The sequence below is a fragment of the Papio anubis genome, chromosome 1, assembly GCF_008728515.1.
Source record: "Papio anubis isolate 15944 chromosome 1, Panubis1.0, whole genome shotgun sequence".
In the NCBI taxonomy this organism is placed as follows: Eukaryota; Metazoa; Chordata; class Mammalia; order Primates; family Cercopithecidae; genus Papio; species Papio anubis.
This window is the reverse complement of record NC_044976.1, coordinates 21,614,119-21,640,696: the sequence shown is the minus strand read 5'-3', so window position 1 is coordinate 21,640,696 and position 26,578 is coordinate 21,614,119. Positions and strand designations below refer to the sequence as shown.

Sequence of the window (26,578 nt, the reverse complement as noted above, 5' to 3'; positions counted from 1 at the left end):
GTGAAACCCCATCTCTACTAAAAATACAAAAACTTAGCCGGGTGTGGTGGCATGAGCCTGTAGTCCCAGCTGCTTGGGAGGCTGAGGCAGGAGAATCGCTTGAACCCAGGAGGTGGAGGTTGCAATGAGCCAAGATCATGCCACTGCACTCCAGCCTGGGCAACAGAGCAAGACCCTGTCTCAAAAACAAACAAACAAAACAAAAACAAACTGCTGTGAAATGCAAAGGCCCCTGTGGGATATATTCATGTTTCTACCTACCAATCAGTTTAATTAGAGAAGAATAACCTTGAAGAAGAAACCAATGAATATTTACCTGTTACAGGAGAAGTGTTTAGTTTTGGATCATGGACTTGCTAATTTTATTTTTGGGGTATTGATATTGATCTTGCTTAGTTGAACCATAATTTGTTTGTTGTTGTCAAGAGCCTGTGCTTCTTAGACTAGGAGCTCCCTAATGATATAAGCTGTGTCTCCCCCATCAGACTAGAAGCTCTCACAGAGCCAAAGTCACATCATCTCCTTAGAATAAGGATTCCCAGGGAGTGAGGCTGTGTTTCTCCATCAAACTGGGATCTTCCTAAGAGCAGAACTGTGTCTCCTCCATCAGAAGGGAGCCCCAGAGAGTCGGGGGTTGTGGGGAGGTGTAGGGTTAGGAGAAGAAAGAGGTAAAGGGATGTGGCTAGAGATCATACAGGTGGGGGCAAATCTCTGTTCTCTGACACCAGGGAATTAGGTGTGAGTCTTGGGTCACTGTCCTTCTATCCCTCTGGGCCTTAGAATTCGAAGAGTCTGGCAGAAAAGGAAGTGTGGAGTCAAGTATGGCTGCCTGACCATCTCACACAGCACGGTGAGGCCTAGAGGTGGTGGGTGTCTCAGGGCACGATGGACCCTCTTCTGGTGTTCTGAGCAAACAATGTCAAGCCCTCCCTCCAAGACTGACCCGCAAACCTAGGTCCAGGGAGCTGGAGACCCTTGTGGGAGGACAGATGGGACCCAAAGGCCCCAATCTAGTCTTAGTCTACACACGACATCCTTGAGGTGCTGCTGGGTGAAGAGAAACACAAATGGAACAGGATGATTATGCCCATTTAACAGAGTGGAAAATGGAGGCCTAAAGAGTGGGGAGGGCCAGAGGTAATGCATACATCCTCCACCCCCAAATTCCCACAGATAAACCGGCCCCCAGTGAAGCTGACCCTGCTGACGTGCCAAGTGAGGCCAAACCCCGAGGAGAAAAAGTGCTTCGACCTGGTGACCCGTGAGTGGTCTCTGTGCCTCTCCCCTACAGCTGCCCAGGGCTTCTCTAAGACACCTATCAGCTCCCAGGGGACTTCAGTGAGGGGTCTGTGTCCAGTTCCACACATGGTATTGAAGAGCTGCTACTGCAGGCATAAGAATCCTTAGGTCCAGGACACCCACATCACATTAAACGTCAAAATGCACCCACTTTCCATAATAAATGGGACTATTTTATATAGAGTATATTTGAGTGGATTTGGGTCATCTGGGTTTTTAAATCATTTCTTTTTATAAAAATATTGTACCTTTTTTCCCCAAATACCCAGAGCTGAAGGAGATGAAATTATTGTTTCTTTACATTTTCCACTTTTCGTTCTTTGGAGCCTTTGGTGCAGGCTTTGTGTGAGAGCAGACACAGGCTGAGAAAGACCTAGATCTTGTCCTCAGGAAGCTCTCTGGCAGGGGTGTGGGGTGGGTACCCAGGACTGTAAGATGAGGGGGCTGTCCAGAAGATGGGTGCAGATATAGCCCCATAGGAGATTAGGGAGCAGGAAGGCCTGCACTGCTGTGGGGAACCAGGAAAGGCTCTTGGAGGAGAGAGTATTTGAATTTAGCCTTGAAGGACATGTAGAGTGAAGAGTTTGTGGGGTGGGGGCTTTTGAGGAGACAGGATTAGCATGATGAAAGGCATGGAAGCAGGAGAGTGGGGCCGGCCAGTTTGGCCAGAGTGGAGGGTTCATGTAGCAGAGTGAGAGATGAGGCCTGGAAATCCCTCTTAAAAGTTTGGACCTTATTTCCTGGCAATAGGGAGCCATGGGAGATCTTGGAGCAGGGCAGTAGGGCAGTGGTGTAGTTAGAGCAGAGCCTTGGGCACAATAGTTGGGAGCTGGTACAGGCTGGAGAAAAGAGGAAATGGGAAGCAGGGAGATCAGACAGGTAGCCTGGTCGCCCCGGAGGAGACCAGGAGGAGCCCAGTGGGATGGTGACAGTTGGTTCAGAGGATGCCCTGCCTCTGAGCTGGGTTCTCTGGGGTTCTATGCCCTGGGAGACCTCATCTGAGCCTGGAACCAGGGCTTCACGCAGAGAGAGCTTTGTTGGGATCCTACTTCGGAAGCCACTTCTGAGAAACTGCCCCTGCTGTTGGCCACTGTCATTCCGCTCCCTTACCACTCCTAGCTTGAGAGTCCAACTTGGCAGGGACACATCTCCATGTGGCCCAGCGGCTTTTGGCGGGGGCTCCCTGGGCTTCGGGAAGGCCAGCAGCATTTCTGTGGGCCAGAAGCCCCCTTCTCTCCCGACAGACAACCGGACGTACCACTTCCAGGCAGAGGACGAGCACGAGTGTGAGGCGTGAGTGCCCGGCCAGCCTTGTGGGTGGGGGCGGCAGCCCTATCTCTTCCCGCCTGACATCCCCGTCCCACCCCGCTCAATCTCCGCAGGTGGGTGTCAGTGCTGCAGAACAGCAAGGACGAAGCCCTGAGCAGCGCCTTCCTTGGGGAGCCCAGCGGTGGCCTGGGGTCCTGGGGGGCCGCCGGGCATGACGGGGAGCCCCATGACCTCACAAAGCTGCTCATCGCGGAGGTGAAGAGCAGGCCTGGGAATAGCCAGTGCTGCGACTGCGGGGCTGCAGGTCAAGCCTCGGGGCCCGGGCTGGAGGGAGGGGGAAGTAGAGGGGAGGGGCTACACCTCCAGGCTCCAGCTGCTTTCCTCTGCAGACCCCACGTGGCTCAGCACCAACCTGGGCGTGCTCACCTGCATCCAGTGCTCGGGCGTCCACCGCGAACTGGGCGTGCGCTTCTCGCGCATGCAGTCACTCACCTTGGACCTGCTGGGCCCCTCGGAGTTGTTGGTGAGGGCGGGGCGGGGCCCAGAAGGGGCCAGACGCGGAGATAGGGGTGTAGTTTCATCCGGTGGCGTGGCGAGACTTGCAGGTTGTGGGTGGGACCTGGCCAAGGTGGGCTGGGACAAGCCAGGTAGCTGGTGTTCAGGGGCGGGGCCTGAACCGGGAGGGCGCCCGAGGGGCGGGACTCTGGGGGCTCGGAGCTCCACCCCGTGCAAGCCTAACCACCCCTATTTTCCCACGACTCCAGCTGGCCTTGAACATGGGAAACACGAGCTTCAATGAGGTCATGGAGGCCCAGCTACCCTCACATGGCGGCCCTAAACCCTCACCTGAAAGTGACATGTAAGGGGATTCTCAGAGAGAGGGGCGTCCTGCCTACGGGATTCTGCCTCCGCAGCTCCCAGGGTCGCAGAAAGGTCTTAGATCAGAAGTCTGGGGAGGCTGGGCGCAGTGACTCACGCCTGTAATCCTAACACTTTGGGAGGCCAAGGCGGGCGGATCACTTGAGGTCAGGCGTTCAAGACCAGCCCGGCTAACATGGCAAAACCCCGCCAGTACTCAAAATACAAAAATTAGCCGGGCGTGGTGGCGCATGCCTGTAGTTCCACCTACTCAGGAGGCCGAGGCACGAGAATTGCTTGAACCCTGGAGGCAGAGGTTGCAGTGAGCCGAGATTGCGCCACTGCACTCCAGCCTGGGTGATAGAGTGAGACTCTGTCTCAAAAAAAAAAAAAAAAGCCTGAGGAGCTGGGGAAGGGGAGCCTCAGATCTGGACATCTTCAGGACATGGTTCTGGAGAAAAGGAGAACTGTATCTCCTGTGGGAGGGCCCCAGAGATCAGCTGGACAGACATGGTCCATGCTCTGAGATCCTGTGATTGTCTTTGGTAGGGGCACCCGCAGGGACTACATCGTGGCCAAGTATGTGGAGCACAGGTTTGCACGCCGGTGCACACCTGAGCCTCGGAGACTCTGGACAGCCATTTGCAACAGGGACCTCCTGTTGGTACTGGAGGCCTTTGCCAATGGGCAAGACTTTGGACAGCCGCTGCCAGGGCCTGAGGCACAGGTGAGAACCCCCTCCAAGGGCCACTTATAACCCACCTGCCTCACACTCTGACATCTGCTCAAATCTCACCCATCAGAGTGGTAAGTGGGAAGGAGCACAGCTTCAGTCAAGCAGACCTGGGTGGGAATCCTTGCTGTTTTTTCCTAGCTGTGTGATCTAGTGCAGGTTACTTCTCTGAGTCTCATTTCCTCATCTATAAAAGGAGTTAATAATAGCACCCATGGTGATGAAGTGAGAATTAAGTCATGTATATAAAGGGCTTAGTGTACAATGGGTATGCAATAAATGTTCATATCTTTTTCTTTCACCTAAGTAGCCCTGAAATGTAAGGGCAGGTCAGTTTAGAGCCAGGAAGACCACATTGCTTTGGCTATTCCAAGAACAAACACATGAGCATGGGGAAAGGATATCAGAGACATTTGAAAAAGTAAATCAACAGGAGTTGCTGACTGATTGGACATCAAAAATTGGATGTTGGCTGGGTGCGATGGCTCACGCACTGTAATCCCAACACTTTGGGAAGCCAAAGTGAAAGGATCACTTGAGCCCAGGAGTTCAGAATCAGCTTGGGCAAAATAAGGAAACCCCCATCTCTACAACAACAACAACTAACATTAGCTGGGTATGGTGGCACACATCTGTGGTCCCAGCTACTCAGAAGGCTGAGGTGGGAGGGTGACTTGAGCCCAGGAGGTTGAGGCTACAGAGAGCTGTGACTGCGCCACTGCCCTCCAGCTTGGGTGACAAAGCGAGACCCTATCTCAGAAAAACTAAAAACGGGTATCTTTGAACTGTCTGTCTGATATCTTGGTGGGCTATCCAATGAGCAGTGCAGCACTTAGGTGAGGTAAGAATTTGGAACAGCCTATACGTGTGTGATAGTTGAAAACGTGAGGTTGCTGAGGTCTTGGTGGGGAAGTACAATCAGGGAGAGGAGCCCAGAGCCGAGAAAGAAGTTTGGGTAACACCTGTTGGGGGCAGAGGAGGAAGAGCCATGAAAGGGAACATTGAGAGAATGGCCCTTCACCTTCCTGCCAAACATGAAGCTCTGCCCTTGCAGTCTCATCTCTCCAGGGTTCTGGCAGCTTCCTATGGGAGGATAAGAGGGTAGCAAGAGTGCAAGAGGGAAATACTGGGTTGGAGGCAGGTGCACTAGGGGGAAACTCAGGAGTGGATGTGTTTTCAGGCACCTGAAGAGCTCGCCCTGCACTTGGCTATCAAAGTTGCCAGCCAGGCCTCCCTGCCTCTGGTGGATTTCATCATCCAGAATGGGTGAGAGCCTCCCTGCCTGTCTCTCTGGCTCCTCACACTCCTGCTCCTTTCCTTCCTGTTCTCCCACTGTCTTCCCTCCTTTCCCCTCCCACTTTTTCCCCTGACTTTGATCCCTTCATTGATCTGTTCCCCTTCCTTTCTCCCTGAACCCTCCTCTCCCCAGTGGTCACCTGGATGCCAAGGCTACTGATGGGAACACGGCTCTGCACTACGCAGCACTCTACAACCAGCCTGACTGCCTCAAGCTGCTGCTGAAGGGGAGAGCTTTGGTTGGCACAGGTGGGGTTTGAATACCTCCTCCGTCAGACTCCTATTCCTGACTGCCCCTTGTGTGGACTTCCGATGGTCTCGGGCTCTAATCCTGGCTTACTTCTGACCACATCTGTGATCTTAGGGGTTTGTCATTCATCTCTTGAATTTCAGCTTCCTCATCTGTAAAATGGGAATAATACCACTGACCTAGCGGGACTGCTAAAGAGAAAAGAAAATATTTCTGGAAGTACTTAGGCAAATAAATATTAGCTGGATCTGAATGATAATGATTGTAATAGCTAATATTTATTGTGTAACATATGCCTGGCAATGGGGCAAGTGCTTTACATGTGTTAATTAAACGAATCCTCATAAGCACTTCATCAGGTAGTTCCAAGTACTCATCATAAACAATTTTGTCCCAAAAGGTTATATAACTTGCCCTGTGGTCACATAGCCAGAACATGGCAGAGCCAGGATTCAAACCCAGACATTCTGATTACAGAGGCCCGTCCTCATCTCTAAACTGTAATGTTTCTTTGACCATGACCATGACCATGACCATGACCCCTGAATTTCCCCCCTCACAGTAAACGAAGCAGGCGAGACAGCTCTGGACGTAGCCAGGAAGAAGCACCACAAGGAGTGTGAGGAGCTGGTGAGGTCTCGGGGAGGCAAGGGGCCCCTGACCCTTTCTCTCTCCCTGCTGAGCCCCCAACCCTCTGAACTGCCAAGCCTTTGTGTTTGGCAGCTGGAGCAGGCTCAGGCGGGGACCCTTGCCTTCCCTCTACATGTGGACTACTCCTGGGTAATTTCCACAGAGCCTGGCTTTGACAGTGAGGAGGATGAGGAAGAGAAGGTGGGTCCCAGCCCTGTCCCTCAGACCTCTGGATGGCAGAAGGAAAGAGCCAGATTGGGCTGGGTGTGTGTTGGCGGGGGCGGTGAGGTCGGGGGACAGGGCTACACCAGAGGAACCAGGCTGCCCTCATCCTCACTCTTTTGCTCTGGCAGCGCTGCTTGCTGAAGCTCCCGGTCCAGGCCCACTGGGCCAGTGGAAGGCTGGACATCAGCAACAAGACCTATGAGACTGTCACCAGCCTGGGAGCAGCCACCCCTCAGGGCGAGAGTGAGGACTGTCCCCCACCCTTGCCAGTCAAAAACTCTTCTCGGACCGTGGTCCAAGGGTGTGCAAGACGTGCCAGTGGAGGTACAGTTGGATGCCCAGATAAATGCTCACCATGCCATTCACAGAGGGCCTGTATATGCCGGGGCACTGAGCTGAGTGCGTATGTTAGTCCATAGCATCCTTATGATGACCTCCCAGATAGGGGTTCTCATCTTCCCCTTACAGATAAAAGAACAGAGGTGTTAAGTCACAAGCTTAAGATCTCACAGGTAATAAGTCTCTGATGTAGGATTCAAATATCAGCCCATCTTATTCCAAATTCCTCAACGCTCCACTTAACAAGAGAGAAAAGAGTTTATTGAGCATCTCCTTCATCCTGAGTCCTTTGAGGGCTACCAAGACACAGTCTAGTAGGGGAGATAAAAACTGGAATGCAATTCATTATAATACAAGGCACAGTGTGATATAGAATGTGAATCCCAAAAGGACAAGGACTTCGAGTGTTTTGTTGAATACTGTTTTTCCAGCGCCTAGTGCAGAGCCTGGCTGTTCTCAAGAACTATTAGTTGAATGAAGGAACAGACTTGTTCTGGGAGGTCAGGGCGGTTGGGGAGGGAGCATGTCCTGCTGGGACTGGGGGTTGGTTTAGGAAGGCTTCCTGGTGGGGATAGCATCTGAGTGAACCTGAGGGATGGGCAGGAGAATCCAAACTGGGATGGGGTGTGAGCACAAGCAAAAAAGTGAGTCAGCATGGTCCTGGCCACCGTGAACAAAGGCTTCATCAAGGTAGATGGGGAATGGACTATTGGCAGAGAACCAGAAGAGATCCTAGCCCAGACGCGGTGGCTCACACCTGTAATCCCAGCACTTTGGGAGGCTGAGACAGGCGGATCAACTCAGGTAAGGATTTTGAGACCAGCCTGGCCAACATGGTGAAACCCCATCTCTACTAAAAATGCAAAAATTAACCAGGCATGGTGGCATGCACCTGTAATCCCAACTACTGTGGAGGCTGAGGCAGGAGAATCTCTTGAACCTAGGAGGTGGAGGTTGCAGTGAGCCAAGATTGTGCCACTGCACTCCAGCCTGGGTGACAGAGTGAGACTCTGTCTCAAAAAAAAAAAAAAAAGAAAAAGAAAAAGAAAAAAGATCCTAGAGGCCAGAGACTGCTTTGAGGTTGGGCACAGAGCAACTGATAAAAGCTTTGTCATTTCTGATTCCAGATCATTCTGAAGTCTCCAGCCTGAGTTCAGAGGCCCCTGAGACCCCTGAGAACCTGGGCAGTCCAGCCTCCTCCTCCAGCCTCATGAGCCCCGTGGAACCTGGGGGTCCCAGCCAAGCCCCACCCAACTCTGAAGAGGGCCTCCGGGAACCCCCAGGCACCTCCAGACCGAGCCTGACATCCGGGACCACCCCTTTGGAGATGTACCTCCCCGTCAGGTTCAGGTTGGTGAGGGCTCAGCTCTGCGACCAGGGCAAATCCCCTGACTTCTCCGAGCATCCATTGATTTCCACACCTCTAAACAGTACCTGCCTGGGTCATGCTCCATCTCTGGGTCCATCACTTATGCAGAAATGTTGGACCCTGGGACCCCTTCCCCCTTCACACACTTGCTCCCAAATCCTGCATGGAGAGCTGAGGAGGAGCCAGGGATCCTGCCTGCTGATGTTGGAGTAAAGGAGGCTTAGCCCTCTGTGTGGCTTATTCTAGAGGCTCTCAGTGGGCTCTTCACTCTGTCCCCACCTCCAACCCAGGATCCAGTCTTCTCCCTTCCTTGCAAACCTATTCAGTCTGGAGTTTGGGGAGAAGTAGACCGGGGATATCCACAGAGTCTTCTGGAGGTCAGTTCCAGCCTTCTTGGGCCTGTGATGGACCTGGTCTGGGGACCTTGTGGACTCTACCCACCCATCCTAAGCCCCCAGACTGACTCTGTTCCTGAGCCCTTTCTCCCCACTCTGAGGGGCTCTCTGGACACAAGGGTCACATTGGCCTTTCCCTGCCTTCCAGCTCTGAGAGCACTCGCTCCTATCGGCGGGGGGCGCGGAGCCCGGAAGATGGTCCCTCAGCCAGGCAGCCTCTGCCCAGAAGGAACATGCCGGTAGGAACTCTGGGACCATGGTTCGAGGGGCGGTGGCAGGGTGCCTGAGAGGCAGAGTTAGTCAAGAGTAAGTGTATTGGGGTGGGAGACCTCCCCATGATTGGGGTACAAATGGACCCAGGCAGCCACAGTTTGGACAGTCCCTGTCCTAGTGCCCAGGTGGCCACGGTTTGGCCAGTCCCTCTCCTGGTGCCCAGGCGGCCACGGTTTGGCCAGTCCCTCTCCTGGTACCCAGGCGGCCACGGTTTGACCAGTCCCTGTCCTGGTGTCCGGTGGGCAAGGTTTGGCCAGTTCTTGTGCTGGTGCCCAGTCAGATGCGGTTTGACCAGTCCCTGTCCTGGTGCCTAGGTGGCCGCGGTTTGGCCAGTCCCTGTCCTGGTGCTCCTCTTTCCCTGCTCTAGCCCAGGGCTGGGTGAAGCTGAGGAGAACCCAGGCCTTGACGGATGGCAGTGGTGATGAGGCCCAAGCTCTGGCTTTTCCCCGGGGGAGGATGAGGGAAGTTGTGTTAGCCAGGCCAGTTGCTCAGAGAAGGCATCACTTCCCTGCAGGAGAGGCAGGATTAGGTGGCCGTGTACCAGCCCTTGTTTGCCTAACTTTCCCCTTGTTCATTAGTCTCCTGGAATCCACAGGGACTTTCAGATCCCAGGCATAGAGGGATGTGACAGGGACAGGGCAAGAGCTGTCATCCTTAATGCAGCTTCTCCCTGCTGAATCACCAAGTCTCCAACAATGGCATATATTAATTGAACCTAGGAGTGGGCACAGATCAGAGCCAGTTGTGTTGGGAAGGAAGCCTCTTCTGTCCCTTGTTCCTCTGGGAATTCCTCAGAATGGCATTGGTTATGTTGGGAGTCAGAATAGCAGGGGCAGAAGCTGGTTCTGTCCGGGGAATCATCATCTTTAATCCACCAGAGTTAGGCACGAGACACAAATCTATGTCCACATCCTGGTTCCACTATTGCCCTGAAAACCAAGTATCCATCAGATGGCATTTAATTGATGCCTGTGATTGTGGTGTGTATGATAGCAGGAGCTTGAGCTTTAGAGTGAGGAGACTTTGGACAAGTGGCTTCACTTCATCAAGCCTCAGTTTCTTTGTAAAGTGAGAATAATCTATCCACAATAGGACAGATGTGAAACTGAGTGAGGTGAACACCTGGTGTGTTACAGGTGCTTTGAAAGTGTCAGTTTCATCCTTCTTTCTGCAGGTTGGCGTCACTGAAGGAGATGGCTCAAGGACTGGGAGTCTCCCAGCAAGTTCTGTGCAACTTTTGCAAGACTAGCTCCTTGCTGGCCCCCTCATGTCCCATTCTGGGCCCCAACGTTCAGCGCTCACAAAACTGGGGAGCTGAGACGTTTGTTCTCTTGGATCTCACTCTCTCTGTCACTTGTACCTCTGTGACTGGCCTTCTTCCTGCCATGGGCCATGTCCCTACCAAGGACACATGGCCTTTCCCTGTTAGGGCTGATGGCAGTTCTTTTCTATCTCATTACCCGCTAGGGGCCTGGGAGCCCTGTGGCTGGATCTGAGTGCTCCTGAGCTGGCTTCAGTTACAGAACTCTCAGTCCCTCATCAGATCGAGACTCTATTTCCCCCATCTGTCTGGGGGCTTCACAAGGGCAGGAGAGCCCTCCATCACTGACTTCCAGATCAGGGACCCTGCCAAGTAGGGACTGTCTTCTCAACCAGCCGTTTATTAGTCTAGTATTCCTTTACTAAATTCCAGCTCTATGTCTGGACCTGTGTTAGTCACTTCAGATGCCACACGAGTAAGACAGGGGCCCTGCAGGGGTGGTCCTTTGGTGGAAAGCTGGTCTTAAGGGTTGGGCTTGGGAATAGGCAGGGTCAGATTCCAGGGCATGACTCTGGACTCAGCGGGTTTATACCTGTGTGACCATTGCAGTTGTCTATAGACCACATCCATTCTGGCTGTCAACATGCATGCTATACTGGCTGTTAAATAAAAATATTCTGAATGTCACCCCTTTTGAGGGACAGCACAGCCTTCCCTAGGCACTCTCCTACATTCCCCAGCCAAGTAGTAGAGTCGAATGCACCCACATTTGCCTGTGTCCTTGATTTAGCAGGAAGGAAAGAAATGGTCTGGGTTGATGGATGCCCACTTCTCTTCTCTTTCTCTTGGTCAACTCAGGAGCCTTTTAGTCTGAGGGAATGGAGAGGCAAAGAAATAAGGGAGAGTAATAGAAATGGGAGGGCAGAGACTTAAGGGTTCTGCTTTGCAGCACTAGAAATTCTATCATTACTCAGCCCCAATGAGAAAGCAGATACACCTAAGCCATCATCAGCTGCTAACATCTCAACTTGCCAGTTGCTGGGTGCTGCGCCCTGGCAGGAACGGGCCAAGCCAAGCAGGGGAGACCAGAGAGCACCAATGGCCAACACTGCTGCCTGGCTGTGGAGGCTGTGCTGTTTCCCCTGGAGACCTGACCAGTCTGTGGTTCCCACAGGACCAGGGTTGTCTTTTGAGCCCCCAGTGTCTGGTTTCATTCATCTCAGATTTGTTATTTCACTCATCTCTAATAAAGGATTTGGGGGTCAGTTTCCAGTGGTTTCATTTATGTGATCTAAAGAGCAACAGGGAGGGGAACGGAATCTTGGGGCTTGAAATTCTTTCTCTGGACCTGGCAAGGGAGATGGCCTGATGTGGAATAGTGGTTTGCAACCACAGTGTTTTGCCCCAGGGAACTTCTGATAAAGCAGAAAACAGTTTTGACTGTTCCCAACTGGAGGGTGCTAGTGGCATTTAGTGGACAAAGGTCAGGGATGCTCCTAATCATCCTATGGTGCACAGGTCAACCCTCCATAGCAATGCAGTATTCAGTCCAAAATGTTAATAATGCCAAGGTTGAGAAACCCTGGAAAGAACACTGGACTGGGAGTCTGGAGACCTGAAATTCTAGCTCTCCCGTGGTCCTCTGCCACTGTCTCTGCTGATTGCTCCTGAGACAAGGATTTGCGAGCAAGTAGCTTATCTGTGAAATGATCCCAGGAAGCATAATGAGGGAATAGAGAAGTGAAACAGAAAGTCAAAGAGCAATAAAGAGCTGGGTGTGGTGGTGAGAACCTATAGTCCAGCTATTCGGGTGGGAGAATTGCTTGAGCCCAGGAGTTCAAGGCTGCAGTGAGCCATGATGGCGCTACTGCACTCCAGCCTGAGCAACAGAGCGAGTCTCTGTCTCTAACTCTTGTTGAGGACCTGTGAGAAACAGTATTGACTACAACATGCCTTCGCATTGTCCCATTGAGAGTAAAGAAACTGGATGTTTTCCACCAACTCCGGTTTCTTGCTGGTTGGGGGTATCCTTTCTGAGGGCATCAATTTCCTATCACCCCAAAGCTCCTAATCAGAGAAATGTGGGGAGCTGTCCAAGGTGTGTCCAGGAATTATCTTCCAGTGACCTGCAGGGTGGATAAGTAGGCAGAGGGGATATGATGATATCAACAGGGTCCAACCCTGAGAGGATCATCACCCTCTTTAGGCCTCAGTCTTCCCATCTATACAATAAAGAGGTTGGACTCCATGTTTTCTTAGGGTCCTTCATACGTGGATGTTCTAGGTGACCGGCAGCGCACCATGCTCAGGTCACACAGCTTAGGGTGGGGACTGGGTAGAAGTTTGAGAAAAATTCTTTTTTTTTTCTTTTTCTTTTCTTTTTTCTTTTTTTCTTTTTTTTCTTTTTTAATGGCTCTGTCTCCCACACTGGAGTACAGTGGTACAATCAGAGCTCACTGTAACCTTGAACTCCTGGGCTCAAGCAGTCTTCCTCCTTCAGCCTTCTGAGTAGCTGGGACTATAGGCCCATGCCACCATGCCTGGCTTTTTAAAATAATTTGTAGAGATGAGGTCTCTCTCTGTTGCCCAGACTAGTCTTGAACTCCTGGCTTCAAGCAGTCCTCCTGCCTTGGCCTCCCAAAGTGCTAGGATTACAGGCATGAGTCACCACTCCTGGCCTTTTTTTTTTTTTTTTTTTTTTTTAAAGGCAATCCTAAGTAGCCTCAGGCTGCTGAGGTTGAATCGCTTCAACCCAGAAGGGCTTGGCTGGGATTGGCCAAAAGGCCTCCCAAAATCCCAAACCATTAGAGTCTAACCTCCCAAATGTGACTGGCAGCTCTGCATGCTCAGGTCCCACCCACTGCCTCTCCCCCACACTCCTCACCTCTGTGCTGCAGCCACGCCAAATTTTCAGTTCCTCCAACACTGTCAGGCAGGCCAGGCACCCTCCCATCCCTAAGCTTTGCACATTTGGAACTCACTCCAAGAGAAGAGGACTGTTTTGTTCCTCTCTGGGTATGCAGAACAAGAAATGCCTGGCACATATTAGGTGCTCCATAAATATATGTTGAATGCTTCTTCCTTTCTTCCGTGAACACTCTTCCTCCTCCCCTCCATGGCCGCTGTGTGCTTCAGCCCAAAGTTTAAACTTCGTTTCTTCAGAGAAGATGGCACCCTAAATAGTGCAGGTCCCCTCAAATGTGTCCTTAAGGTCCTTCACTGCTTCCTGCCCTTCACCCCAGCTATGATAAATACATTAATTGACCATGTCTGTTTTTGTTTAAGGTTTCTCTTGCCCATAGACTGAGTCTCAAGCTTTCTGGGACCAGGTCTGTCTTGTTCATTGCTTGGACACTCAATATGTATTTGTTGAATGGATGAAAAAACCCACTCTGTCCTACCTTGATCCCAGTCACAAAGCAATTAGAAGATAGGTGTTCACACCAAGCTGCCTCTGCGACCCAAGCTGAAATGGCGTTCGGTCAGGAAAATGGGGAGATTTCACTCGACACCCCAACCCCAGCTCCCACAGTTGCAACCTGCACACCCTGTGGACCACTTTTCATGCCTTCCCTCCAGGTTCCTGAGCCCCACTCCCGTCACAGGAAGATCATTTTCTGTCCATTAAACTCATTTAGCAAGAGAACTGCATCTGTGGGAGATACTTGGAGATCACTGGAGATCATTCCATGGGAAGGCAGATCTGTGCATGGCTGGGGAAGGTAGACACAGTTGTGTTTCCACCACTCCACCAAGATGACCCTTCTAAACCCAACCCCACTGAGGGGGCACTGGCCTGACCTGGCAGCCTTGCACCTGGATCAGTATTTCTCAAAATTTGGTGCACGTAAGAATGAATCTTGTCTGTAATCACAGCTTTGGGAGGCTGAGGCAGGAGGATCCCTTGAGACCAGGAGTTCCAGACCAGCCTGGGCAACATAGCAAGACTCACTCTTTACAAAAAAATTTAAAAAATTAGCTGGGCATGATATATGACTCCTGCCTGTAGTCCTTGCTACTCAGGAGGCTGAGGCAGAAAGGATCACTTGCGCCGGGGAGGTCGAGGCAGTGAGCGTGATTGCTCCACTGCACTCTGGCCTCAGCAACAGAGGGAGACCCTGTCTCAAAAAAATAAAAATAATCTCCCCCACAAGCTCTCACTACTCAAGAGTGTAGTTCTGGGACCAGCAGCAACCCCAGCACCTAGGAGCTTGTTCAAAATGCAAAGCCTTACTAACAAAATAGCCAGCAAACTAAGTTTTAAGTAGACAGAGGCAAACAGGAGCCTGGATACACGTGGCATGCACAGGCCGTGTGCAGGATGGAGTGAGTGCAGGTTAAAGCAGAGCTGGATTTAGTGATCTACACACACACACACACACACACACACACACACAGACGGGATTCGAGCGCACCCAGTTGCCTCCACTTGGGCATAGGCGCGGAACTGAGTCCTCCCGTTTTGAGATGCAACGGTGCAGAGACCCGGGAGCCCAGAACGCTTCCCGGGGCCCCTGGGACACCCTCGGGCGCCCCCGCGACCGCCGCCTGTGGCCAGGTCACAGCCTCCCAACTTGCCAGAGAACCCTCCTTCCCAAATCTCCCTTCGGAGGGTCCCCCCTCTCAGCCTCGTTCCTCCCCTGAGGCCCGACCGGCCGGCGCGGGCAATCAGTGCCCTGGCAAGTCCTTGAAGTCTATATTTAGTGCCCGCCACCCCTCCCCCGCACAGTTGGAAGGCGGGCGGTGGGGGGTGGGGGTGGGGAGAGCCCCGCCCCCGCCGGGCGTGTGTGTCGTGTGTGTTTGGGGCCCGCTCGGGTTGCGCGCCCTCCGCCTTCGCGCCTCCTGCCCCCGAGGCCCGACTGCTGCCCCTGCGCCCCTCGCCCCGCCAGGCGTCGCGGGCCAACATGGGCCAGGAAGAGGAGCTGCTGAGGATCGCCAAAAAGCTGGAGAAGATGGTGGCCAGGAAGAACACGGTGAGGCTGCAGAGTTTGGGCCACGGCCCCCGCCCCCGGGAGGCGCAGGCGAGCCCCGGATTCCGGGGTGGGGACGTACTGGCGGGGCGCGTACGGGTCTCCAGGACCCGAGGGAGGAGCGGCTGGTGCAGGGCCCAAGGCCCCTTAGGGACCCTTGCTGAGCACCTCGAGGTGGGTGTGTAGGTGGCCCAGGACGCCAGGGGGATCTTGCGGGTCCCAGAGGCGCGACTTGTGCACGTCCCTTTGGACGTGTAGGGTTCACCCTGGGCAGCTAATGCGGGGCCCAGGAAAGCGGGCGAAGAGAGCTGGACGTGGGAAAGGACTTTGGGAGTCCCAGGACTTGGCGTGTGCAAAGCCCGGGGAGTGGCGGCGATGGCGGGGGCGGGGCTGGGGGCAAATCCTGGTGGCCCGAGAAGTGGCAGAGAAACTTGGACTGACGGGGGTACTGAGCTGCATCCCTGCACCCCGGAGTGGGTCTGCGGGAGAGAAGTAAGAGGCCGTGGATCGTGCGACCCCACAGCTTGGGGCGTCAGGAGCGGTTCTTTTGGCAACTTTCCCTTTCCTTGGCCTTGGGGTGCGGCCCGGACGGGCGGGGGCCGAACAGGTGCGGGGGCCCGCGGGGCGGGGGAAGGGGGCCGGGCTGGAGGCCTGTGCAGCAAGGGCGAGGGCGGAGGGAGGAGCGGGCTCGGCGGGAGGTTGGGAGCAGGGCTGACAGCCCTACCGGAGGGTCCTGGCCAGAGCGCAGATCCAACTGGAAGTTAATGTTTGATCTTCCCCGTGATCTTTGCCTGGGATTGGCGGCCGACTGGTCGCCTGGCCAGAGCAAATTTGGCCTTGGGTCCTGGAGGGCCTGGGCTCGCCCTGGGAGGGAAGAAAGGGAGCCTGGTGAGCATGACCATCCCACCTCCCCGCCCTGTCCCTGGGTCCTCTTCCTCCCACCATTGGTAGCCATGTGCTGCAGCCACCTGCACTGCCAGGACCTAGGAGCCTGGGAAAGGAAGAGACCCTAAGGGAAGTTTTAGAGCCAGGAAGAGTAGCCAAGGCGCAGGGAAGGGTCGCTGGAACCATGGAGTGGCAGGATGGACACTGGGCAGTCATGAGGTGGTGTCTATATAAAGGCCAGAGCCTCAGTTTCTCCATCTGTAAGAAAGAGATGAGATTATCTGCCTCTAGAGAAGGGATGTCACTGGATTCTTGTCTCTGCTGGCAGCGATGAGGATTGGAGAGATGAGACAGAGATGTAAACCCCTTAGTAGGACTCAGACCGGTGCTTGGTAAGAGCTGGTGAACAAGATCTGCTTCTAGGCAGCCAGGTCCAACACAAAAAGGTACAGCACAAACCTGCAGAGTGCTGGGAGCTTCTCACCCGACACTCCCAACCTCTACGCGCTCCCTATTCCAGACTCCTCCACAACACTCAGTGCAACTGAACCTCAAGTCATGGGGGGCATTTTCTCAGCTGGGGTTGGCGGAGCCCAGTCAGGGATTCTGAGCCAAATTCTACTTCAAATAGAGAGGTTATCCCAGCCCAGCTCCTTACTGACCCCCAATTTTGGGCCAGGAAAGAAATTCTGGGCCTCTGGGTAAGAGGGGTAGGGTGGGGACGCCTAGAGACCCAGGGACAAGCAGCCTGCTTGGGGTAGAGCTCTGGCTGAAGATGAAGGAACCTGCCATGGGCTCCCCCTCACTCCTTTTATGACCCTAGGCAAAAGCCACTCAACCTTCCCTCTCTGGGCCTCAAGTTTCCTCTTCTGTGAAGTGGGAAGAGGAAATGGTGTCTTTTGGAGATGGATTCCTGTGGAAGTGCCCAGAGCTGTCCCCAGAAAAGATGCAAGTCTGGCCGCAGGGTCCCTGCAGCATGGAGCCAGTTTACAGCCACGTCTGCGCCTGGACTCTTGGCAGCATCTGGGTGGGCACGGAGCTCTGGGCGTCTGGCCGAGAAAGGTGGGGCCTGCTCTAGGAGTGAAAGTGGACCCGCCCAGCGGTGGTTAGGCAGAGGAGGACATACTTCCTGTAATAAGACGGATCCTCCACGTTGCAGCTCAGGCCTGGGGTTTACTGCCAATTGCTGAAGTCTCAGCCACTTAGGGCTTTGTCACATCCTCTGAGCATGCACTAACAGAAGCAACTTCAAACATACAACAAAGTGCCTACGGTCACAGCTACACACACACACACACACATAGCTATAATGTGCGGCTACAACACAGCAGTTAAACAAGCAACTGAACCTAACTGCATATGAGACACGGCTACTGACACCAACATGACAAGCATCCTGATCCATATGACCCACATTGACCATTAGAGTTACAGAATGATACACAAAGGCAGCCACACACGTGTGCACGCAGCACAGCTACACCCAGACATGCAATGCTACAGACTAGCAAACGGCCACATTTATACATTCAAATGTTATAACACAGGCATCATCCCACAAAGACAAATAGACACAGCTGTGCCTGGAGCTGCATATTCACAGCTCCACACTTAGACCAGAGATACTGCTGGCTGCAGAACCCATATGTGTATTCAGAGAGATACACCCAGCAACATTTGCACAAGGTTTGTGAACCCAGCTACAATCCAGGCTCATGGCTGTTCTCCTCCAATATGACCCAGTTATACAACCGTGACACACGAGGCATATACCCAGTGGGGAGCTGGAACTGGCTTAACGCTGATTGTTGCATTTTCAGGAATTTTGCAACCTGGTGGTTAAACACAGCAATTGTTTTAAAAAATTACATTATCTGCTTACAATTAAATAAATTATATTAAAAACAAAGGTAATGAATCCTCCAAAATAATCACTTCCTGATTATTTTACTACATTTTACTGTCATGTATGGTCAGAGGTAATTTACTTCTATTGTTATCTGTACGGTGGAAATGCTGTAGAATGTACATCTATAGTACTGTACATCTCCTCCCAAAACTTCCTTCAGTTCAGTGACAGCATGTCGGTAGCTTGAAATTGGCCATGGGATGAGTGTTTACACCACAGAAATTGGCAAACACTATAGGTCGGTTGTTTTTTTTTTTTTCCCCCTTGAGAACTGGTTGTTAAACGTTGGCCAGCACACCACTGCACTTACCCATGTTGATATTCCATGATTGTGTATGTGTAGACAGATCTATACCTACGCTAACACAATTTGTATAGTAGTTAGAGCCCAAAAGGCCTGAGTTTGAATCCCTGCTTGGCTCCTTATAAAGCATGTGACCTTGAGAAAATTACTTAACCTCTCTGTTTCTTGGATTGCTCCTTGGTGAACATGGGATAATAATTCTGTAAAAATGGGACTAATACGCAGGACCCACCCGATAGGGTCATTGTGAAACTTAAATGAGATAATGCAGGTAAAATACTTAGAAGAGTACCCAGTACATAGCAAGCCTTTAATTAATGTTACACTTGGAGTTGTGCACCCCCAAGTTCACATGCACACACATCTGCAGGTCACACCTCTGAAAACATACCGCGAACCCAAGTTCTCAGGGAGGCTAAGGACTGACAGAGGGCAGCTCTTGGGACATGGTCCAGGTCCTGGCAGGGTAGGGATTGGCAGCTGGAACCATGAAGTGTGGGCCAAGGATAGGAACATACAGGACACAGTCAGCTGGTGCTCCCCAGGGAACTGATCTCAGGACAGCAGGCAGGTATGGCTTCTAGGAAGGGGTTGGGGGAAAGGAGAAGGCTGAAATGGGTCAGAGGGTGTCCAGGGCCTGGCAGCTCACAGATTTTCAAACCTAAACCTTATTTTTCTCCCGCCCGCCTTCTTTCTGCTTTAATCCTGCACAAGTTCATCCACTCAGGAAGCACTGGGCTCTCTGCTGAGCCCTAAGGTCTCAGAGATTAGAACGGTTCTCTTTACCTGAGAGAAGTCAAAGTATCTGTCCACACAAAGACTTGAAATGAATGTACCTAGAAGCTTTATTTTTAGCAGCCCCAAACTGGAACCTATCCATAAGTCCCATCAACCAGTGAATGAATTGAAAACATTGTGGTAGACTGAGCGTGGTGGCTCACGCCTGTAATCCCAGCACTTGGGGAGGCCAAGGCAGGAGGGTCACTTGAGACCAGAAGTTTGAGACCAGCTTGGGTGACATGGCAAAACCCCATCTCTACAAAACAATACAAAAAATTAGCCAGATGTGGTGGTTCATACCTGTGGTCCCAGTTATTCGGGAGGCTGAGGTGGGAGGATCACTCGAGCCTGGCAAGTAAAAGCTGCAGTGATTGTGCCACTGCGCTCCAGCCTGGGCAACAGGGTGAGATCTTATCTCCAAACAAACAAACAAACAAACAAACTGTGGTACAATACATACAGTGGAAAACCACTCAGCAATAAAAATGAACTACTGATCCACGAGACAACATGGATGAGTCTCAGAAATAATTATGCCCAAATAAGCCAGATAAAAAAGGGGTTTTGCCCTACATACTCTATATAAAATCCTTAAAGATACAAGGTCACCCATAGTAACAGAAGGCAGAATTGTGGTTGTTTAGGATTGGGGATGGGGAGGGATGGATTAGAAAGAGGACAGGAAGAAGCTTTTGGGGTTGGTGGCTGTGCTTTTATCTTGATTATGGTGAGGATTCCATGGGTGTACAGGTATGTTGAAACTCATCAAATTTTACGCTGTAAAATATGCAGTTATTGTATGTCATTTATACCTCAATAAAGCTGTTTTTTTGTTTTGTTTTGTTTTGTTCGAGTTGGAGTCTCGCTCTGTCACCCGGGCTGGAGTGCAGTGGCGCCGTCTTGGCTCACTGTAACCTCCATCTCCCTGGCTCAAGCAATTTTCCTGCCTCAGCCTCCTGAGTAACTGGAGTTACGGGCATGCGCCACCACGCCTGGCTAATTTTTGTATTTTAGTAGAGATGGGGCTTCACCATGTTGGCCAGGCAGGTCTTGAACTCCTGGCCTCAAGTGATCCACCCACCTCAGCCTGCCAAAGTGCTGGAATTATACGTGTGAGCCACTGTGCAGGCCAAGCTGTTTTGTTTTGTTTTTTAAAAAGGCCCCGGTCCGGCCGGGCGCGGTGGCTCACGCCTGTAATCCCAGCACTTTGGGAGGCCGAGGCGGGCGGATCACAAGGTCAGGAGATCGAGACCACGGTGAAACCTCGTCTCTACTAAAAATACAAAAAATTAGCCGGGCGCGGTTGTGGGCGCCTGTAGTCCCAGCTACTCGGGAGGCTGAGGCAGGAGAATGGCGGGAACCCGGGAGGCGGAGCTTGCAGTGAGCTGAGATCCGGCCACTGCACTTCAGCCTGGGCGACAGAGCAAGACTCCGTCTCAAAAAAAAAAAAAAAAAAAAAAGGCCTCGGTCCTCAGCCTGCGAAGTTCACAGTGGGGAGGTAAGGGGAGGACCCTCCAGGCACACGAGCAACAATAAGCCAGGAAGGAATTCATTTTGGAGGAAAGGTGGGGAAAGGGGAGGACATTCCTGGGAAGAGGCACAGCAGAACCAAAGGCTGGAGGTCAGGAGCCTGGCTCAGAGGGTTTGAACCCAGCAGGTGGCGGGGGATGAAGTTAGAGCATCGTCTAGGACAGAATGTTTCTCGTCTCTCTCCTTCCTTCTGCCCCTTGCCTGTCCTTTGGCCACGTGTCTGTATTCTCCTCCTCCGTGTACCAAGACCACACAGTAGTCAGAGAAGCCCGGGCAGGACCCGGGCCCCAGTCCTCACCTTGTGGTCTCCCACAGGAAGGGGCCCTGGACCTTCTGAAGAAGCTGCACAGCTGCCAGATGTCCATCCAGCTACTACAGGTGGGGTGGGGGTGGGAAGCCTTGGGGCAGTGCCTGGGAGGAGAGCTGGTGGGTGAGGGAAAGACCCCCAATGGGGGAAGGTGGAGTCTGGGAGGAATTTCTGAGGGGAGGCCGCGGGGGTGGGAATCTTGAGGTGCAGACCTCCCAGGGAGGGACTGAGGGGGACACAGGGGCATCTTGGGGGCAGAGAGGGTACCTTCTAGGTGTCAGGGACCTCTGGGCCTTGGAGCAAGACTGGTTTGCTTTTCTTGAATACTCCAATTCCCAAGGCCCTGGGCCTGTGGGATCCAGGAGGCCAATGATCCAGGGAGAGGGAAAAGTCCCCCATTTAAAATCCCTGTGTGGCCCTTAAAGTCCCCAAATTTACCAAAAGCTCCTGGCGGTGAAAAATGAGCACAGACAGATGCAAGGTCGCATAGCTGGAGCTGCTGTCTCAGTTGAAACTGGAGCTCAAAGACACTAGAGGGAGCTGGCCACGGTGGCTCTCGCCTGTAATCCCAGCACTTTGGGAGGCCGAGGAGGGCAGATCATCTAAGGTCAGGAGTTCAAGACCAGCCTGGCCAGCATGGTGAAACCCCGTTTATACTAAAGATATAAAAAGTAGCTGGGCACGGTGACAGACACCTATAACCCCAGCTACTCGGGAGGCTGAGACACGAGAATCACTTGAACCTGGGAGGTGCAGTGAACTGAGTGCAGTGAACTGAGATTGTACCACTGCACTCCAGCCTGGGCAACACAGCGAGACTCCATCTCAAAAAAATAGACACTAGAGGGTTGGGAATGGGAGGGGTCCTGACAGTCAGCCAAGTGCCGCCCCCAACCCTAGGTGCAGCCTTTCACCAAAGCCACAGGTATCCTCCATGTCAGGCTTAGCCCTGGGCCCTCGACCTCGTGCAGAGCAGGGCCTCAGTTGTAGTAGTGGGGTTCTGACCTCAGCCAGGAGTCAGGGCTAGGACTCTGGGGATACAGGTTGGAAGGGGAGGTGGTGGTAGAGCTGGGGCAGGACCTGCCAATGAGGGCAGCCATTCCTGTGTATCCATTCCCCGATCATGCCTTAACCCTGTCACTTTGCAGACAACCAGGATTGGAGTTGCTGTTAATGGGGTCCGCAAGCACTGCTCAGACAAGGAGGTGGTGTCCTTGGCCAAAGTCCTCATCAAAAACTGGAAGCGGCTGCTAGGTGAGACAGGACAAGGTTGACTTGAGTCCTGTTTTTCTTCTAGCACTTGGGACAGGACTGGGCCTGACTCATAGCCGGCACTCAGTGTATGTCTGTTGAGTGACTTAATCAGTGACAGATGGCCTCTGGATCTGGGAGGTAGCTAGTGGGGGACTGCCAATGTTTGTGTACATAAGTACAAGATTTGTAGACTTGTGAGTTTTGTGTACATGCAACCCTTATGTGTTTGTGCTCTCACGCATTTGTCTATATAATACATGTCTACATACATGCATTTATCTGAATATGTGCAGAGGTGTGTTTGCCAATGTATTTATGTCCCCATGTGAGAATGCATATTTGTACACATGGTTCTGTTGTATGTGCATTTGTGTGTAAATGTGTTTGCGTGTGTGTTGGGAGTGTGTGTGCAGCTGTCCTCGTCCCTGCCCTTTGCTCCCTGCCCACTAAAGTCATGCTGGGTTCTGCTGACACAGAGCTTAGCTGAGGGACAATGCCACCCTTTTGCTTTCAGACTCCCCTGGACCCCCAAAAGGAGAAAAAGGAAAGGAAAGAGAAAAAGCAAAGAAGAAGGAGAAAGGGCTTGACTGTTCAGACTGGAAGCCAGAAGCAGGCCTTTCTCCACCAAGGAAAAAACGAGAAGACCCCAAAACCAGGTATCCTTTTCTGGGATGGAGACAAGGGAGCTGACACTTGTCACGTCCTCTGCCAGCAGCTCTGTGTATATTATCTCATTTAAACCTCACATCCTGGGGAGGAAGATATTGGTATTATCTCATGCAGTGCCCCCTCTGGGGGTCTTCTTTGGCTCAACCAGACGTTAGACTCACAAGACCCAAATAGGCCATAAATAGTACTGGCTTTGCCTAGAAGGATGCAGGGACAGGAAAGAGTGCGTCTGCAGGAGGGCCTCCAGCATTCCTCTACAGAGAGTTCCCATAGGAGACCACACAGCAGTCTAGAGCTCTTCTCTGGCCCACCCAGGCAACAGACGGGGTGCAGGGAAACAAGACCACAGTGGGTGTATACCTCACATCCAAATTTTGTAACAGTCCCAAAGACAAAGTTTCTAAGATGCTAGCAAAGGCAATAGCCACTTATAAGATTCACTGCACCTGGTGTGGTGGCTCACACCTGTAATCCCAGCACTTTGGGAGGCTGAGGCAGGAGGATCACTTGAGCCCATGAGTTTGAGACAAGCCTGGGCAACATGGCAAAACTCCGCCTCTACAAAAAATACAAAAATTAGCCAGGTGTGGTGGTGCACACCTGTAATCCTAGCTACTCTGAAGGCTGAGGTGGGAGAATCACTTGTGCCCGGGAGATGGAGATTGCAGTGAGTTGAGATTGCGCCACTGCACTCCAGCCTGAGCAACAGAGCAAGACCCTATCTCAAAAACAAACAAAACCCAAGACATATATTGTAAATTAAAAGGATCTCTACTTTCTGCATTATACAATAAAAATTTTAAATCTGAATTGTTGGGGTTTTTCGCAATGATCCTGTACTGCTTTTGAAACAAAAAGATAATAATAGTGCTTTTAAAAACTAAACAAATAAGAGTGATAAATATCTATTGTAGAAAATAATGGAAGGCCGGGCACGGTATCTCACCCCTGTAATCCCAGCACTTTGGGAGGCCAAGGTGGGTGGATCACCTGAGGTCGGGAGTTCGAGACCAGCCTGATCAACATGAAGAAGCCCCATCTCTACTAAAAATACAAAATTAACGGGGCGTGGTGGCGCATGCCTGTAATCGCAGCTACTCAGGAAGCTGAGGCAGGAGAATCACTTGAACCCGGAAGTTGGAGGTTGCAGTGAGCCAAGATTGCGCCATTGCACTCCAGCCTGGGCAACAAGAGCGAAACTCCGTCAAAAAAAAAAAAAAAGGAAAATTTAGAAAAGTAGAAAAAAAAATCACCCACATTCCCACCACCCAAAGACAATCACCACTCTTGATGTGTTGGTGTATGGCTTTTCTTTCTGTTCTCTCTTTGACTTGTTTTCTATAGTCATCCCCAATTTTAATAGTCTGCTTTTTAAAAGGTAATGCCTGTGAGACGGTTTTGTCACATTTTCTTTTTTTTTTTTTTTTTTTTTTTTTTGAGATGGAGTCTCGCTCTGTCGCCCAGGCTGGAGTGCAGTGGCCGGATCTCAGCTCACTGCAAGCTCCGCCTCCTGGGTTCACGCCATTCTCCTGCCTCAGCCTCCCAAGTAGCTGGGACTACAGGCGCCCGCCACCTCGCCCGGCTAGTTTTTTGTATTTTTTAGTAGAGACGGGGTTTCACCGTGTTAGCCAGGATGGTCTCGATCTTGTGATCCGCCCGTCTCGGCCTCCCAAAGTGCTGGGATTACAGGCTTGAGCCACCGCGCCCGGCCTTGTCACATTTTCTATGTTCCGTTCCTTTCCATTGCTTATTTTGCAAGTGTATCCTACTTGGAAAAACCCTAACTGGCATCTAACTTTTCACATGAGTGTGTTTTCTTTTCCCAAAGGGGTTAGAAGTGTGGCTGGGGGGAGTCCCTGACCATCTCCACAGTGCCTAGTACGGAGTGAACATTTACTGAATATTGCCAGCCCATTTGTAGCAGCATGGTCGCCCGCCCTGTGGATTACCTCCCGTTCATGCCCTAGCTGGTCTGGCCATGTCTGGAGCACCTGTGTGGTTATGAGAACCTTGGCAAATGAAGGACCAGGAGCAGGAGAGCTCTTGTGAGATGAAGTTGAAGGACTAGAGGCTGAACTATTGGGGACGGACCAAATGGGATTTGGGACTAATCTGTCACGTGGGGAGTGTAGGCATTGAGGTAAAGGTGGCAGCCTGAACATATGCAGTTTTTGTTTTTGTTTGCTCCATCCCCAAGCCCCACTAAATGAATGGTAAAGAGGCTGGGCGCAGTGGCTCATGCCTGTAATCCCGGCACTTTGGGAGGCCGAGGTGGATGGATCACGTGAGATCAGGAGTTTGAGGCCAGCCTGGCCAAGATGGTGAAACCCCATCTCTACTAAAAATACAAAAATTAACCAGGGGTGGTGGTGCACGCCTATAGTGCCAGCCACTCGGGAGACTGAGGTAGGAGAATCGCTTGAACCCGGGAGCAGAGGTTGCAGTGAGCTGAGCTCCCGCCACCGCACTTAAGCCTGGGCAACAGAGCGAGACTCCATTAAAAAAAAGAAAAAAAGAAACAAAACAGTAAAGGAATTTATTTTAAAGGCCTGTATGAGGACAACAGGTGTAGGAGAGGTAACAATGGAAAAGCAGAAAGCCAGGTTCTGGGCTGAACTTGGTCACTTATGGCCTTCATCTCTGAGACTCAGTATTATGGCCTGAAACACACACATCATTTTCTCAGTTCTTTCTTCTTAAAAATAAAATGTTTTATTTGTAATAGTCTTTAATTATATTTTAGTTGTTTTTGTTTAGCTATTTTGTGTTTTTTATAATACAGATAATTAATTGCTCATTGTAGAAAGTTTTAAAAATACAAATAAATAAGAAAATAGGCCAGGCGCAGTGGCTCATGCTTGTAATCCCAGCACTTTGAGATGCTGAGGCAGGTGGATCATGAGATCAGGAGTTCAAGACCAGCCTGGCCAATACAGTGAAACCCTGTCTCTACTAAAAATACAAAAATTAGCTGGGCCTGGTGGCGGGTGCCCGTAATCCCAGCTACTCAGGAGACTGAGGCAGGAAATTACTTGAACCGGGGAGGCAGAGGTGGCCGTGAGCCGAGACCGCGCCACTGCACTCCAGCCTGGGCGACAAGACTATACTCCATCTCAAAAACAAAACAAAAAAAGAGATAAAGGCCAGGCATGGTGGCTCACCCCTGTAATCCTAGCATTTTGGGAGGCTAAAGCAGGCGGATCACGAGGTCAGGAGTTCAAGACCAGCCTGGCCAACATGGTGAAACCCCGTCTCTATCAAAACTACAAAAATTAGCTGGGCATGGTGGTGCGTGCCTGTAATTCCAGCTACTCGGGAGGCTGAGGCAGGATAATTGTTTGAACCGGGACCCGGGAGGCAGAGGTTTCAGTGAGCTGAGATTGCGCCACTGCACTCCAGCCTGGGTTACAGAATGAGACTCTGTCTCAAGAAATAAAATAAAACAAAGTAAAATAAAATAAACTAAAGTATCATTTATTATCTAGAAACAAGCACTCACATGTAATTGTGTGTATATATACATATATAAAATTTATATATGTATCTATACATCCTGCTAGACTATTTCTATGCATTACTACCTATAAATAGGTATAAAGTACCTATTTGTTTTAATAAAATTGAATTACACTCGTATACTATTTTGTAAACTTTTCACGTACATAAATGTATTCATTTCAGTAGCAAGGTGTGTTTAGTGTAAAAAGTTTAGAAAATCAAACACAAGAAGAAAATAACAGGAATGACCATTGTTAACATTTTGATATATATCT

General features: G+C 51.4%; 2 protein-coding genes across 13 annotated transcripts in view; both read left to right on the top strand.

The window, feature by feature from the left end:
* The window catches only part of ASAP3 (ArfGAP with SH3 domain, ankyrin repeat and PH domain 3), a 56,240-nt gene extending 44,775 nt beyond the window's left edge, over positions 1–11,465 (top strand). The window contains exons 11-25 of one of the 2 annotated variants that reach the window (XM_031665314.1): positions 781–850; positions 1,174–1,261; positions 2,544–2,592; positions 2,682–2,872; positions 2,958–3,091; positions 3,333–3,427; positions 3,976–4,153; positions 5,340–5,425; positions 5,589–5,704; positions 6,268–6,335; positions 6,429–6,536; positions 6,689–6,884; positions 8,027–8,249; positions 8,812–8,902; positions 10,111–11,465. In XM_031665314.1, the coding sequence (XP_031521174.1) occupies positions 781–850; positions 1,174–1,261; positions 2,544–2,592; positions 2,682–2,872; positions 2,958–3,091; positions 3,333–3,427; positions 3,976–4,153; positions 5,340–5,425; positions 5,589–5,704; positions 6,268–6,335; positions 6,429–6,536; positions 6,689–6,884; positions 8,027–8,249; positions 8,812–8,902; positions 10,111–10,185 (1,768 nt within the window). In that variant the 3' untranslated portion in view covers positions 10,186–11,465. Of the gene's footprint in view, positions 1–780; positions 851–1,173; positions 1,262–2,543; positions 2,593–2,681; positions 2,873–2,957; positions 3,092–3,332; positions 3,428–3,975; positions 4,154–5,321; positions 5,426–5,588; positions 5,705–6,267; positions 6,336–6,428; positions 6,537–6,688; positions 6,885–8,026; positions 8,250–8,811; positions 8,903–10,110 lie in introns of both variants that reach the window. The other variant, XM_031665313.1, reaches the window with a different exon arrangement.
* A 3,495-nt stretch (positions 11,466–14,960) lies between these two features.
* Positions 14,961–26,578, top strand: part of TCEA3 (transcription elongation factor A3) — a 46,422-nt gene continuing 34,804 nt past the window's right edge. For 6 of the 11 annotated variants that reach the window (XM_031665303.1, XM_031665306.1, XM_017958133.2 and 3 more), the window contains exons 1-4: positions 14,961–15,170; positions 20,891–20,953; positions 22,031–22,136; positions 22,651–22,792. In XM_031665303.1, coding sequence (XP_031521163.1) covers positions 15,102–15,170; positions 20,891–20,953; positions 22,031–22,136; positions 22,651–22,792 — 380 coding nt within the window. In that variant the 5' untranslated portion in view covers positions 14,961–15,101. Of the gene's footprint in view, positions 15,171–15,219; positions 15,342–15,622; positions 15,775–20,822; positions 20,954–22,030; positions 22,137–22,650; positions 22,793–26,578 lie in introns of those variants that run through there. The other 5 variants (XM_021937286.2, XM_031665305.1, XM_031665308.1 and 2 more) reach the window with 4 other exon arrangements.